Consider the following 14,665-nt stretch of genomic DNA (forward strand, 5'->3'; position numbering starts at 1 on the left):
ATTCACATGTGGTGGAAAACGGAATGCAACGGAATGAAGAAAATAAAAGATAACCAAAATGTGTGTTTCCACTTAAGATCCTTTGTTTCCGGATAAATTGGCTCTGAGAGTTTGAGAAAGTCTGATTTTGATAAACTGTCCGTCGCCATATCGCGGACTAATTTATTAACTTCTTCTGACGCAGGAATTCTCTTGTAATATCTCTCATTGTAAATTAACAAGTTTTTGTCCAGTCTATTGCGAATACAAATTTAATCTAAAATTGCAAAAACACGATTTCTGTATGCAAACCACCTCATGCGTTTTTAATTAAAAGGGATTAAGCTACCAATAAACCTAAATAAATTCTAACGAATCTCAATACAATTTTATTTTCCAAACTCTAATTGACGATGGATGTATAAGAAAAGAAACAACATGATAAAGTGACTGTGCATGATTTTGAGTAACAAAATCCAAAAAAACTCTACAAAAAGTATTGATCGAAAAGTTGACCACAAATTCAGTTTATAATTTGCACGATTTTGGGTTAATAGTGGTACAAAAATATCAGTAAAATGTAGTTATTTTATTAACAGTTGTGGTTCAATCTAAACAGTCCTATTTACACCTCTTGCTGTCTTTTACTTCTACGAAATATTCGTTTACACTTGACAAAGTAATATTGTACGAAAGCAACAACTTTGATACGACTTCTTTTTTATTTGTTGATTAATCCTGTGACCAATCAGTGTCAAGACTAGACGCATTTCATGTAGGCTTCCTCAACCTTAGTATTAGCTTTGCCTTGCAAGTCAGTGTTTACATAATCCGGTTGCTCGATGACGTCATAGTTATGAGATTTGTGATTTTTATCTTGACTTTTGGAACCTGTTTAGTTCAAAGATACCGATTCAAATTTCCCAAAGCAAGGATAGCAATAGGTATAATTATACGTTTAGGTAATTTAGAATAAATTCCATTGGGTATCTTGATCAACTCGGACATTCGGTTACTTACCAGCCGAGTCTCCCATCTTAAGCTTGTTTCGACCATCAACTCTAAAATCAGCAAAACAATTGCTTGTTTCACATACTCATCACAAGGAAACCACATTAATTAGGCAAGGTACAACAACAGATGAACTTACGGTTGGTTCTTACGTGACCAAAAGCAGATGATTCCAATAATAACAGCAATAACGAGAATAACATCAAGTACCACCGAGGAAATATTCATGCTCGTATTGTCCTTTATACCTTGGATTGCATCTGACAAATCTTTGAGAATTGCTGTCAACAAACAAACAAAGCTGTTATTGTGAAAACGGTAATATAACAATAATGAAGGTTGGCTCACGAATGTAGGTAGGGGAATTATATTTTGATTCTGTCCCATTATCATTACTGTGATGAGCAAGTGTGGCGCTTGTCGCTGATGAAATGAGTGCGTGGGTTGTTACATCACTGGTTGCTGTGGTAGAGGTTGTTGCTGTGGTTGTTTTTTCTGCAGTGGTTATTGTTGTTGAGCTTGGTACAACTGGTTGAAAGGGTTTGCCATATGTTAAACAAATATACAACAAAAAAAAACGTCGGTGCTTTTATTGTACATCACTTTGTGCATTATTTAGTCTGGGGTGGCCCTCGTGAGAGATTGTGATTTACTTTCTTCTATTACTACAGTCATGTAATTGCATCTGACAAACCTTTCATAATTGCTGCTGAAAAAAAATTGGCAGTTTGAAGAAATTGTTACACAGTTATGACATATGTCGGCTCACGAATAGACGTGGGTGAGTACTGTGGTAAGCATTTTGTGACGACGCTTGTTGTTGTTGTTGTTGTTTTTCCTGCAGTTGTTGAACTTGGTGCCACTGGTTAATATGGTTAGTCGGTATGTCAAACAAATATACAACATACAATATACTTTGTTATTAATTGTTCAGCAATTTAACGGTTATGTATTATATTATGCCGTGTCCCTTACGAAAGTTTGAAATATACGTTCTTCGTCGGTTAATAAAGTTACGTTTTTATTGTGCCAGAAGAACAGACTATTAAATTACAATATGCCTGGCAGCAACAGAAATATTATATTTGCTACGAGGATGTTTAACAACATTACCACAACGCAGAGAAACAAACACTTGTTGTTACAACTCCTACATTGGGGTTTTCTTTGACAAATGTATCTCGATATATATGAGCAAGGAACATCTCTCCATCTGTATGGTTTTAGGTCAAGTGAGTAAATCCATCCCATCATCACACAATACTCATTTTTAAAGTCGTTGTTTGGTTCGCCTGCCAACCACTCTTCACTGTTAACACTTGATCCATCCGTCCATATAAAGTTGTTTGTTTCCCGAACTAGTCTTGCTCCGATGTAGAAGGAGTACGGAACAGCTGGTAAACAGTTTAATCCAGAAGTAATCTCGATTTTTCGCTTTGTTAATATATCGTGTTAATGGAAGCAGAACATTGGAGATTAATTGCGTAAAACTTGTACATCAAAATAGCGTGTTTCGAAACATTTTTTACATCAGTAGCCGCGGTATCAACTTTTTCTGGTGTTAATTCAAACACCTACGAGGAAAAAACTCCATATACATAGAGGAATTTTACGGAACCTAAAGTAAAACATTTCCTATGCAAAGAATGGCTAATGATTGTCGTGTTACCTCTTACATTTCCAATCCTTTCTACCAGAAAGTTAAATATGGCAGTTGTTTTAACATTGGCGAGATGTGCATTGTGTGAACTGCATGTTGTATTAGCTTCTGTGTATGAATTAACTTGAGGTCCGATCAAAATTTCGTGGTAGTCATCCAACTTGTGCCATAAACAACCGGTAGAAAATTCACAAATAACAAAACAAATAATTTCATCGTCACCTATTTCCAATTAGTGTAAACTTTGGTGGAAATTATCAAGTATAATAACCTACACACGACAGCACTTAAAGTTCTTATTACCACTAACATTAACTAGGTAGTTTAAAGGTGAGTGTGAAGGTCTAACATAACAGAAACCAAACTAATCGTTAGTGTAAAAGGTAAATCACTTTCCTGTCAAAACATATATAAACTCGTTAAACGTTCCAAAAGTCCGTACCTTATATAGCCCACGTAAATTTAAATTTACACATTTCCTCGACGAAATAATCAAAAACTTCACACCGCACTGCAATAAAGTTGCCACTGTTTACTGCGATGATTGCAACAGCTTGCAAACGCGTTATCAGTCTATGTTCAGGAAAGAGTGGGACCTTGTGTTAACTCAGTTCGTTGAGAGTTAACTTAGTTCGTTAAGAGTTACATGCGGGTTTTTAACGTCGTCATGTTTGCAAACTTATCTCGCACTGTTGTGTAACATGTTGAGCTTCAAAAAATAAAAAAAATGGTAAAAAAAATCAAATTTGCGTTGTTTGTAAGCCGTTGGAGCTTCAGCAAATGGGCAGTACATTTTTTAAGTTTGCTCGGAACCTGCTAACAAATCAAATGTTGTGGTCAATCCTGCATCGTAAATACTCACAACCAGGGTCCTTGAAGAAACAAATATGAGGTGCGGGGATCTTTTTGATAAAACAAACAATGGCTTTCGCAAGGTCTCACTTGCCCTTCTCGTCCCATTACAAGGACAGTGGTCCAGGGCCCCTTTCGTGGGGCCTGCTCACAAAATAAAATGTGAATTTTTTTAATGCGTTGTGTTTGTTGCGCAAACAGCACCACAGTGCAGCGTTCTGAAATACAGAGGAAGAGACTTATTTGCCCACTTACATTGTAACACATGAAGTCTCAGCTGTATTTAACACCACAACAAATGATTTTCCCCTTCATACTAGACCTGAAGAAAAATGTTACTATAATGATGTACAACCCATCTTCTCTATTGACTTGTTATGAGCCAATATATTGTTGCGTGAAGGGACAATGGCTGATGATCACGCAGGCAGTGGGTTGAACAGGTGGGACAAGTCAGATGGGAAACGGAAAAAAACAATTGACATCAACCAACACTGGTATTATGGTACTACCTCACAATTACGCTTCAAGCGTGACAAAAAACTTTGCGACAAATTTGGGCAAACTAGATACGTCATTCAACTACGTAAAACCAGCATGAGTTGCTTGAATGTGTGTTTGTATGTTGCCGTTGTACAGGTTTGCTTGAATTTATCGACTACCAAGAGTTGGTAACAATACTCTACCCATAAACCTGTAACCTACAGAGTTAATTTATTACTTATATAGACAGGATGTTCTTACGCAATGTGTGTACAATGCCATAGAAACAATTATTCTATTCCAATCTAAGGAAACTATTGTTACCACGCAAAACTATTTTGCCGATATACACTGGAGACATTTAGAGAAAAAAAATCAATCTTTGCCAAATACATAAATTACAACCACACCCATTGCTTTCAACATAAAGAACAGCTCAGGTCAAAATATTACTGCAACATTTGTAGAGGAACTGTTCTTCTGGCGTAAAAGCCACGTAAGTGTAATTTTAACCGACGTTTCGTCTGCAATCCGCAGATACATCTTCATAGTCATGAAGGAACCAAAAGAACATGCTCAATGCATTCTATGACGTCATGGCTAATAAAATCCCGACTTGTTTGGTGATTGTTGCACAAGGAAAGGATAATTTTGGGGTTGATTAGTGTTAATTTAGTAACTGCGTGTGCAACGGACATGATGACGACAAGAACTCTTTAAATTGTCAAAACACTTCACTCCATATTCTGATATTTTCACAACAATTTCCAATAATATTACCGTTTATTTTTCATAAAACATAATTGCTTGCATGAGTAGCAAGCAATCAAGAATGTCCCACGTTTCAATCATATTTTAAGCAAATATTACTTCTGACAATAACTACTCAACTCTCATATATGCATCATGGCCTCCTGCATTAGAAGCAGTTGCTACAGATTTGTTTACGTAATCGGGTTGTTGGATGACGTCATAGTTAGCGTCATGGCTGACTTGGTTTTTGTTGTGAGGTTTGGTTCCTATTCTTTGTGAGTTGATGTTTGGAACAGTTTGTGGAACGTTGTAAGTATCGTCTTGATCGATTCCCGTGTTTGCTTTTATTTATAATAAGTTTGATGATAACATAGTGAATAATATTCACTTTATTAACTCTTACACATACTTAATACATGCATCAAATGATTCATAAGATTAACGGCCCCAAAATACATAATTGCAAGTTTTACAAAGCAACGAAGTTTAGATTTGTTACTCAACATACTTACTGGGGGCGATGTTACTTCCTTGAGAGATCATTGCTTCAGTCCTGCAGAAAGAAAATGTAAATTTTGGGCAAGTTATTGTGGAAGGGCTTACAGCTACAAATCTTTTGTTTGTTAGTGTTTCATCCCAAACTACGACTTACATCTGGTTCATCCTTGAATTCAAATACAAAGCCATGCTGACAATCAGAAGAAGAAGGATGACTTCTGGAACCACGGAGGCAATTATTAAGCTTGAAATGTTGTTGGACGAAATTTGTGAATTGGTCAGTACTGTATGTGTGGCTGCATAGAAATTTGGGTCAAACTCTTTGTGTTGTTTAAACAACTTATAAGTTAAAATAACATCAGGTTAACTTACACGAAGACGAAGTCAAAATATTATTCGTGTTTGGACTTTCAGTAGCAGAAGAAATTACTTCGTGAGTATTTGTAGCAATAATCGTGGTAGTTGATGTCGTATACTTTTCAGTTGTTCTTGTTTTCATGAGGGTCGTGGTTTGCCTGGTGAATGTTGTTGTGCTCGGGGCTTGAATTAAAGGATAACACGTTACATCTGTTTTCTCGGCAATTTTCTCAAATTTATTTTGAGAGTAGTCAAAACTAGACAAAAAAAAGCTAACAGAAACTATACTATACCAAGCTAACCAGTAAGGCTGTCGAACGATAACCGTATCAAAAGTTACGAACAATACACTTTATTCAATATAATTTTTAACATACAGCAATAATTTACCTGCTGGTCTCTGTTGACAAATATATCTCGAAGCAACATTGCATTCCGTACTTCTCCACCTATATGTTGAATCAAGTGAAGTTAATGAATCCATTATCACACAATACTTTTCTCCTGTTGTGATCGGTTCCCCTGTTGCCCACTGTCCATTGGCAACATTCGATCCATCCGTCCACTGATAGATGTTTGTTCCTGCAGCTCGTTTCGCTCCGATGTAGAACGAGTATGGTGGAGCTGTACATGGTAAATACATTTTTGATTATGTGTTCTACCGTAAACACCACTGTATTTTATTTAATTAATATTATGTTAACTATTGTGGTTTTACTAGCTTGATGAACCTACATTGTTTCAAGATAAAAATAATATGTATTGATTGGCATTGTCGTGGTAAATTGTTACAATCACCATAACAAAGTTATTCATCGTATGCATATAAAGGCACAAAATATATTTTTATAGGTTAATAAATCTATCCTGTTTTCGCTTGGGTGTCTAATGATATTTAAACATTATGCATAATTGCATGTAATGTCGGCAGTAAATTTAAATTTGCTTAAAACCAACAAACAACGCTACAAAATCTGCAACCACAAGATTAAACAGCGTTACGCATAAAAGTGTTAAATAAAAAAGTTTTTTTGTTGTATATTTAAGCTTGCCAAGCGCAATAAGCACAAAAAGTGTAACTTTTCCGAAATGTTGACCTGTAACTGTTCCAATCTTTCCCACAAGAAAGTTAAATGTAACTGTTGTTTTAACATTGGCAAGATGTGCACTGTGTGAACTGCATGCAGTTTCAGCCTCTGTGTATGAATTAACTTGAGGTCCGATCAAATATTCGCTGTAGTCGTCCAACTTGTACCAAGTTTGTCCAAATACAACCGGCAGAAAAGTTGCAAATAACAAAATAAGTATCTTCATTACTAGGTGAGTCCCAATGCTACGTGATTTTAATGGCAACCCTGAATTGTAGCTGTGCCGAAAAATGTAATGGAAAGATTAGTTGATATTCAAGCACCACCAGCCTCAAACATAATGACATAATCAACCGAGTTTGTAAATTGAGACATTAAAACAATACAAGTTTTTGTTGGTACACCGTAGTGCCTCAATGTCCCACTTACTGACATTTTTTTTCTTACCCGTCGTTAATGTATAAGAAGTTTTACGTCATAATAGAAATAATAATCTTTCTAGATAAGGAAAGTGTGCAACTGTTTTACAGTAAATGTTTTCCAAGAATATAAAGGTTGAGGTTTCAAACGCGCGAATAATTCATTTTCTTCCTTGGCACACCTTCCATAGCCTAGCTGTGTATTACGTCACGTTGATTGCAGAGCGCTGTTCGAAGTCACGTCTCAACAAGTTATGACCCACGAATGTCATTCAGGAGAGCAGTCCATCCAACCTCTCGGCTTTGACAAAATGTTTATTATTATCACGAAAATGTCCAGCAAAAGTTATTCGCTGGCTGCTATGGCTATTTACTCCAATGTTGTACGGTTCCTTAAAACGATATAATACCATTGTTTCTGCAGGTACCCGCCACCATTGTAAGCTCCATCTGTGTCTGGCTCGTTTCTTAGCTTTAATATTCTCAAACGCAGTTGAACTAAAGTAACAACACGAACTAGATGTAATGCTAATGTAATCAGCACTAGTTATACTGCAAACAGATTCCTAACCATGGCAGATATGAAACGATTTTCAAACACAACGCATTAAACCCGGAAAGAGTAGGTTGGAACTTAAGATAATATTCCAAGCTAGCTGCACAACGCAAACCATGTATCAACATGTTACCTGAAGAGGTGGAAAATGCAGTAAACACTGTAACTTTTAAGCTTACTACAGAATTTTACAGCAGCAGACTCTCATAAATATAAAAAAGGAGTTAATTGTAGAGTACAAAATATTTACTACCCTTTTCACAAATTTGTGTATATGTGGGATTACCACGGGCTGAATTGTTTGGTTCGGTTTGGAGTAATTTTTCTGGGTTTGCAGGATTGGAACATTTTGTGTGGATGTCTGTTTTTAATTTTAACGACAAGCTTAAGGGGGCAATATTTTGTGTCGATTGTAGAGAACTCCACGCATATCACAGTTATAATGTCAAGAATCTTTGTTGGTAACGAAAGCCATTGCTCAACTCAGCAAATGGATCGCGGTGACCAAATGCCCACAACAGTGGCATGACTTTAGAACAGGGGACAAATTTTTCCAAATTTTTTCAATTTATTACTTGATTGTTACATTTGTTTGTAAAAATTACTCAAAAAATAAATGCAACTAAACTGGCTTTTCGGGATAAAAAAAAAGTGGACTATCCGAAATGTAATCGGGGTAAGATCCGAATTAAACGAACTTGGTGTCTGAAGTTGAATGTTTTCGATCATGACTCACGAATCTCGAATACTTTTTTATTCTTGCACTTCACACGTGCATAACAACAATCACAAATGTTTGTTTTTCAACATAATGGTGGGACCAAAGCACAATGGCAAAGTTGATATTCGTGCTGCAGTGAGTAAATACCAATCTTAGGAACCGCGTGAGTAATGAGTTCAGGAAGCCGCACGGCTCCCACGTAACGAGGCTGCAGGGCTCCTACGTTGATGACGACTTTGGCAGGGGGAACTTCTCATAAGGAAGTAGCTCGACGCAATGCAACGATGAAAGGCTTACGTGAAATAAAGTTGAACGAACGACACAAGTACAGCATGAAAACACAACGCAAACATTTCAAGACAAGTATAAGCAGTAGAGCCAATAATGTTCAACCCGGCTATTTAGCTGACTAAATCGTTGAAAGTGACATTATAGCTGCACTGATGAGACTTATTAGGTCGAAACAGTGATCCGGTGTGCAGCCCCTTATTTCAAGACAATTTTACAGTAGATGCATTTGACATTACCTTTATTATTAAAGTCATGATTTAATTAGAATCAACAAACATGTTTAAAACTTTGAAAGTATGCAGTGATAATTGTTTTTCGTTTTCTGGAACTTTACTTGAAATTTATGTATTATGAATTTCCATCAGTAGTTTTGATATTCACGTACTGAGGATCTTGCGTGGTTTCGTAATGGTTGATATCAGGGTTTGGTTGGTGTTGGTTGGAAGGATGGTTCTGCCGTGCTGGTTGGTTATAGGCTGTTGGGATGGTTTGTGGCAAAATGTACGCATCGTCTGGTTGTCCTTTATCTACAGTTGTTGAGACAACAAGTGGTTTATGGTGAAAGCGGACAAAACAATTTTGATGATGAGTTTATGAATCGAAATCATGTTGACCATGACGTGCCTTTTTTGTTTCGTGTATTTTTTGTTGCACTAGACGTGTGCAGTTACTTGGTTACCGGCTATCCGGACAAAAAGTAGTATTTTTACAGACTAACGGCATCGCAGACATGTTAAACAGACCAAATTTAATTTAACCCGCTTAATACAGAAATTGTTCGGTATGAACTGTGTATGACCAAGCACATAATGTTGTTACAGGGTGACCAAGCACATCATATTGTACGGCTGGACTAGTTAATTGAGAAAACTGTGACTTGCAAATTCACCTGTATGCTTTTCATGCGTAATAACTAGCGGTTATATAAAATCCAAATTGAGCATCAGAAAGCTTATCAGAAAGCAACCGTAGACGGTTTACTCACCTGCCTCTGCTGCAACCGTGACTTCGGTGGGATTCACCAATCCAACATCCCTAAAAACAGTGTTTACCCTTCAGATAATAAACAAACAACAATTTCAAACTCGCCTTGTTTGTCGCCTTTGCTTCATCACACGATATCCAACCATGCAAATTAGGGCAATCACTGCAATGCAAGCCAACGTCCAACCCATGATAGCTGATAAGTTGGTTCTGTTGGATGCTGTAATTTTGGTTGGCAAATTAAAAACTGTGTATGGGTGTAGTTGTAAGACTTTCATGTTTATGAAATGTTAAATGGATCAATATTTTCTCAACACATGTTGTTAAATACTTATTGTACTACTGTTTAAGACTGTTACAATTGTGTCTGTTGGTTTACCAGTCGTAGTAATCAGTACGGTTGTTTCCTTGGCCAGTTTGTTGGTCCCGCTGGATAACTCAATCGCAACAGACGTGGTACTTCCTGTGGCTTGCTTGGATGTTGTTGTTGTTGAACTAGTGCTTAACAGTGCAATGCTTACCATCGTGGCTACCGCCGTTGCTGCAAAGACATTTCATTAACGAGGTTTTAAATTTGAGTTTATGATTTCTGTATAACTTTACCATTTAGTAAATATAAATCCTATAATAAAAGTGCAGATGGAATTTAAAATTTTATGCTTTGATTTCTTTGATCAATTTGTGTATATCAAAAGAAAGGAATAAAATGAATACTTGTTTTCTTTACTGTGTTGATTGGATAAAATAATTTTTTAGTATTTGGTCTCACAAAGCATTATACTGCAATATATCTTGGCAAAGATGCGGAAATGTAGGCGAAATATATATATATCATAAACAACAGAAAGACATTTGACTTAGGTTTTTTCTTATACAACTTGTTAAAAATTAGAAACCAAGTTTTTGTTGCCCATAAGACTGTCGGAAAATTTCCCCAGAGTTATATCTTGGCAAACTTGCAGAAAGTGCGATTGTCTGGCTTAGTTGACGAGTCATTTGAATGAATTTCAAAATTTGTTTTTACTAAGAATTTGTTTTGATTTATCAAAATTCATCTCAAAAAGTATGCATGCAAATACTTCCTAACTCATACGGTCACAAATATGTCTCGAAATATGTTATTGCTGTACTGGTGGTTGTTGTTGTGAGTATGGCTGTACTGGTGGTTGTGGTGGTTGAGGCAAAAGTGGTGGTTTTGCTTGTCGTAGACGCCGTACCTGTTTAAACGCAACATTTTACCAACTTTCGAAAGCCGAACTTTCATACAAGAATATAAACATGAGGCTAAAGTTGAGGACTGCATTTGAAACCTTCTTGCCGACATTACAAACAAACACCTAACTTACAGCGGTCTTTGGGCATAATTCCTTCACATATATATCTCAATGAGTATGAGTAAGCAATATCCCTTGCTACACATAAGGACCGGTCAAATGAACTTTGAATTAAATCACCTGGGGGGTATCTTTCACAAATATATCTCGAAGGTGATGAGCAAGGAACATCTCTCCATCTGTATGTTGGTTCAACTTCGTAAATCCATCCCATTATTACACAGTTCTCATTTTTATCACTGTTGTTTGGTTCTTGCGCAAACCATTGTCCACTGTTAGCACTTGATCCATCCGTCCATTGGAAGTTGTTTGTTCCCGAAACTCGTGTTGCTCCGATGTAGAATGAGAATGGAAAAGCTGAGTGGTAAACAACAGAGGAATGTTGGAAGTGCTGTTTTAATATCAAGTGCAACTTTCTAACATACGAAATAACCAACCTTAAATATTTTCGTATATAAGAAAGTTGCACTAGATATTAAATATTTCACACAAGCACGTGAATTCTCAGTGTTTTGCGAAATATTCCTTGTATTGAGCGATGTTGCGTATTACTTTTAATACGATATATTTTTCATTTTGTATACCGGACAAATGTTTCTATGTTCGCATTGCCCCACTGCACATGCCCCAAGTTGGTTATTACGTATATCTCTCTTTGATTCGTCGGAAAAAGTGACCGTTCCAGGAATGCCATTGAACATTTTAATTTTGATTGACAAACATATAAAATCTACGATCGATATTGTTACCTGTTACTGTTCCAATCTTTCCAACCAGGAAATTAAATATAGCTGAGGTTTTAACATTGGCCACATGTGCATTCTGTCTACTGCAAGCTTCTTCAGCTTTTTGGTATGAATTAACTTGAGGTCCGATCAAATATTCCCTGTAGTAGTCATACTTGTGCCAAGTTTGCCCAAAAACAACCGTTTGAAAATTTATAAGCAAGAGAACAAACAACTTCATAATCACTTGTGTTTTACTTCAGTGTGGGTTAAGTTGCAAACATCTCAAATAACATAACCCGTTGCCTGCAACAGAACTGGAACTGTGTTTTGTGTGCTTGCTTATGTGCCCATTTTACTGGTTCTTTTTGCAAAATACTGAAAACAAGAAAGTGCACATTTCTCTCGTAAGCGACATAATAAATCCTGCAATCATTTGGCGAAATTATTCAAATATTACTGTAAACGTTTCATCGACTGAATTCCTCCCTATTTCATCACATGCGATCATTAAACAATCTTCGCACATTATTGTCGCTAAAATCAGGACAACTCTCATACTGACTTGTAGGCAGCTCAGCATGAAACAACACTTCCAACGCAATAGTAAACGCACTGACTGACGTCATAGGAAATAGTGGGTTTGACGTTAGTTGGATATGATATATTATGTGATAAGGTTGGGTAGAGTATTTGCAGGAAATAGGTGGATTACGAATAAAACATCGTTGCAACTTTATTCTGCGCAGTCGATACACACACGAAGTACTTGCTATAAACAGGTCCAGACTGGTGTAAAGTTGAAATATATATTTCGCCCGATTGGCATTCTGTAATGTAAACACAACATTGAACAATATGTGAGATGGTGAAATGTCTGAAATCATCAATAATAGTTTGAATGTGAATGGAACAAATTTATACCTGTCGCAACACCACAGTTACCCAGCTGGCGACACAAGATCGGATGTAAATGTTGGAAGTTATCAAGTATGACAACCTAAACACTAAACACGAAAACAGTCTAATTTTTACTCTTTTTCTTTTGGCAACTTTAAAGATTAATCAAACTATCGCCTCGCTTTATCCCTACACGATCTATGTTTGCACTTTAGTCGATAGAAGCGTGTTTGCGACCGACTTTAGTGCTAAAGTTTGAGGGCTAACTCAAATCCCAAATCTAATCAACGCTATGTAAGCCAACTTTTCAGCAGAATTTAAAGTTCAAGAGTATAAGTGATAATGTACACCCGTACTATGTAGGTAGATGCAACCTAGTGCATGCTTATGAAACTGAAGGACATGAAATATGGGTGGAACAAGACACAAACAACACAATACGACAAATTCATAGTAAAGTAAAAAGCTAAATAGCTTGTCTAGCAAGACATATATGAATTCGTTGAAAGATGTAACAAATAAAGCAACCTCTCTAACTCAGTAAACCTTAAAACTCATGGTACAAATTGCAACAATTCCAAGGTATGACTTCAAGTCGTGATATTATAAAAATACGCAGCATTTTAACACCACTGTAAATAATTTCCATTCATATGGGAACAGGATCTTGTTTTAAGAGCTATGTTACTATAGTGATGTACCAGCAGAACACATCATCTTCTATTGACTTGTTATGAGGCGATATATATTGTTGCGTGAAGTGAAAATGCACTGACTGATGATTACGCAAGCAGTGGGTTAAACAGGTGGGACAAGTCAGGTGGGAAATCATCCAAACGTGTGTCATTGTGACACTATACTGTGTTTTACCTCACAATTACGCCTAATGCTTGAACAAATAACTTTTCGACCAATTTTGGGCGATATGTGGTTATTTCACTCAACTACCTAAGAACACCTCATCGAGATTAATCATCGTGGGCTTTTTCTTTTCTGATGCCATAGTTGTGGGCTAAATGAGTTGATTGATTGTGTGTTGGTGCGTTTCGTGTTGTAGTGGTATGGTTAATGTGACAGTTTGTGGAACAATGTATGTTAAATCTTGCTGCATTTCAGCATATGTTTTAGTTGCACGATATTTTTTGGCTTGTGGACATACCTACAGTTGTTGTGGATTTTGTCCAATTTAACAGCAAAGTTAACTTTAATAAATCAATCCAATTTTACAATGTTTGAGTCTGTGTATCTTGATGTGTAAAGATGAATTCTTTGTCGTATAATTTTTTGTTCTCAAACCGAACTTTGATTTTCTAAAGGAGTTAGTCCCGATGGCCGCTCGGCGATAGAGCTTTCCAATCCATAGTCTTCCTACAGCTGACTGTGATTCTCCTCGATGAAAAAAACATCACTTGAGCGCATGACTCGATAACCCTTATGGTGCCCTTGAAAGTCTTACACACATGAAGTGGTTACAGGCAAAATAAAATTTGCAATTCATGTTAAATATAAACTAAACCTGAAGCCCTAGGAAAAACCGACCAGCTTGTATTTTTATTCTACGCCCAATTTTACATTATGTGTTGTACCTACAATATCCTAAACTGTTGTTTTGAGGGTTTAACTTGACTGAAAATTTATACAACATATTTACCCGACTGCAGGCTATTAAAAATTCCTAAACTTTTCATTGCAATGTCCAAACATTTTGAATATTGCACCAACACAACAAACATTTTAGAATAACATTGTTTAATATAACAACACGCGCTACTATGCCGATGAAAAAACAATAAACAACACCGGATCGATGAACCAAGCCACCGTGGTAGGCTGTCGATCGATACCGTATCTGTAGTAGCTGAGTAAAGCCTTTTCAAATCAAAGGCTTTACTCAGCTACACGCGCTATTATTATCGTATATAGTGTTGTTGGTGTTAAAAAAGTTTTACCGTTAGTAATTTACAGGTGTAACAACACCAAGCGTTATGACCGCGTGAACAGTTGCGTGGAATAGCAGCGCGTCAAAATGGCAATTAATCTTTCCGTATAGCGTG

General features: G+C 36.6%; 2 protein-coding genes across 2 annotated transcripts; both read right to left on the bottom strand.

Moving 5' to 3' along the window:
- Positions 1-621: 621 nt before the first annotated feature.
- LOC145890704 (uncharacterized) lies at positions 622-6,912 on the bottom strand. Its single transcript, XM_082981847.1, has 13 exons — positions 6,691-6,912; positions 5,984-6,217; positions 5,609-5,776; positions 5,391-5,532; positions 5,251-5,291; positions 4,934-5,079; positions 2,660-2,810; positions 2,145-2,384; positions 1,760-1,852; positions 1,339-1,518; positions 1,130-1,271; positions 1,000-1,040; positions 622-870 (listed from the first exon to the last, which is right to left on the bottom strand). The coding sequence occupies exons 1-13, from the start codon at positions 6,905-6,907 to the stop codon at positions 740-742; spliced, it is 1,926 nt and encodes a 641-aa protein (XP_082837973.1). The 5' UTR covers positions 6,908-6,912; the 3' UTR covers positions 622-739.
- Positions 6,913-8,482: 1,570 nt separating this feature from the next.
- On the bottom strand, positions 8,483-11,220 carry LOC145912804 (uncharacterized). The gene is made up of 5 exons (XM_083000351.1): positions 11,107-11,220; positions 10,783-10,869; positions 10,032-10,193; positions 9,654-9,872; positions 8,483-9,195 (listed from the first exon to the last, which is right to left on the bottom strand). The coding sequence occupies exons 1-4, from the start codon at positions 11,198-11,200 to the stop codon at positions 9,748-9,750; spliced, it is 468 nt and encodes a 155-aa protein (XP_082856477.1). The 5' UTR covers positions 11,201-11,220; the 3' UTR covers positions 8,483-9,195; positions 9,654-9,747.
- Between the last annotated feature and the right edge of the window lie 3,445 nt (positions 11,221-14,665).

The sequence above is a fragment of the Ascidia mentula genome, chromosome 1 (genome assembly GCF_947561715.1).
Source record: "Ascidia mentula chromosome 1, kaAscMent1.1, whole genome shotgun sequence".
Taxonomy (NCBI): Eukaryota; Metazoa; Chordata; class Ascidiacea; order Phlebobranchia; family Ascidiidae; genus Ascidia; species Ascidia mentula.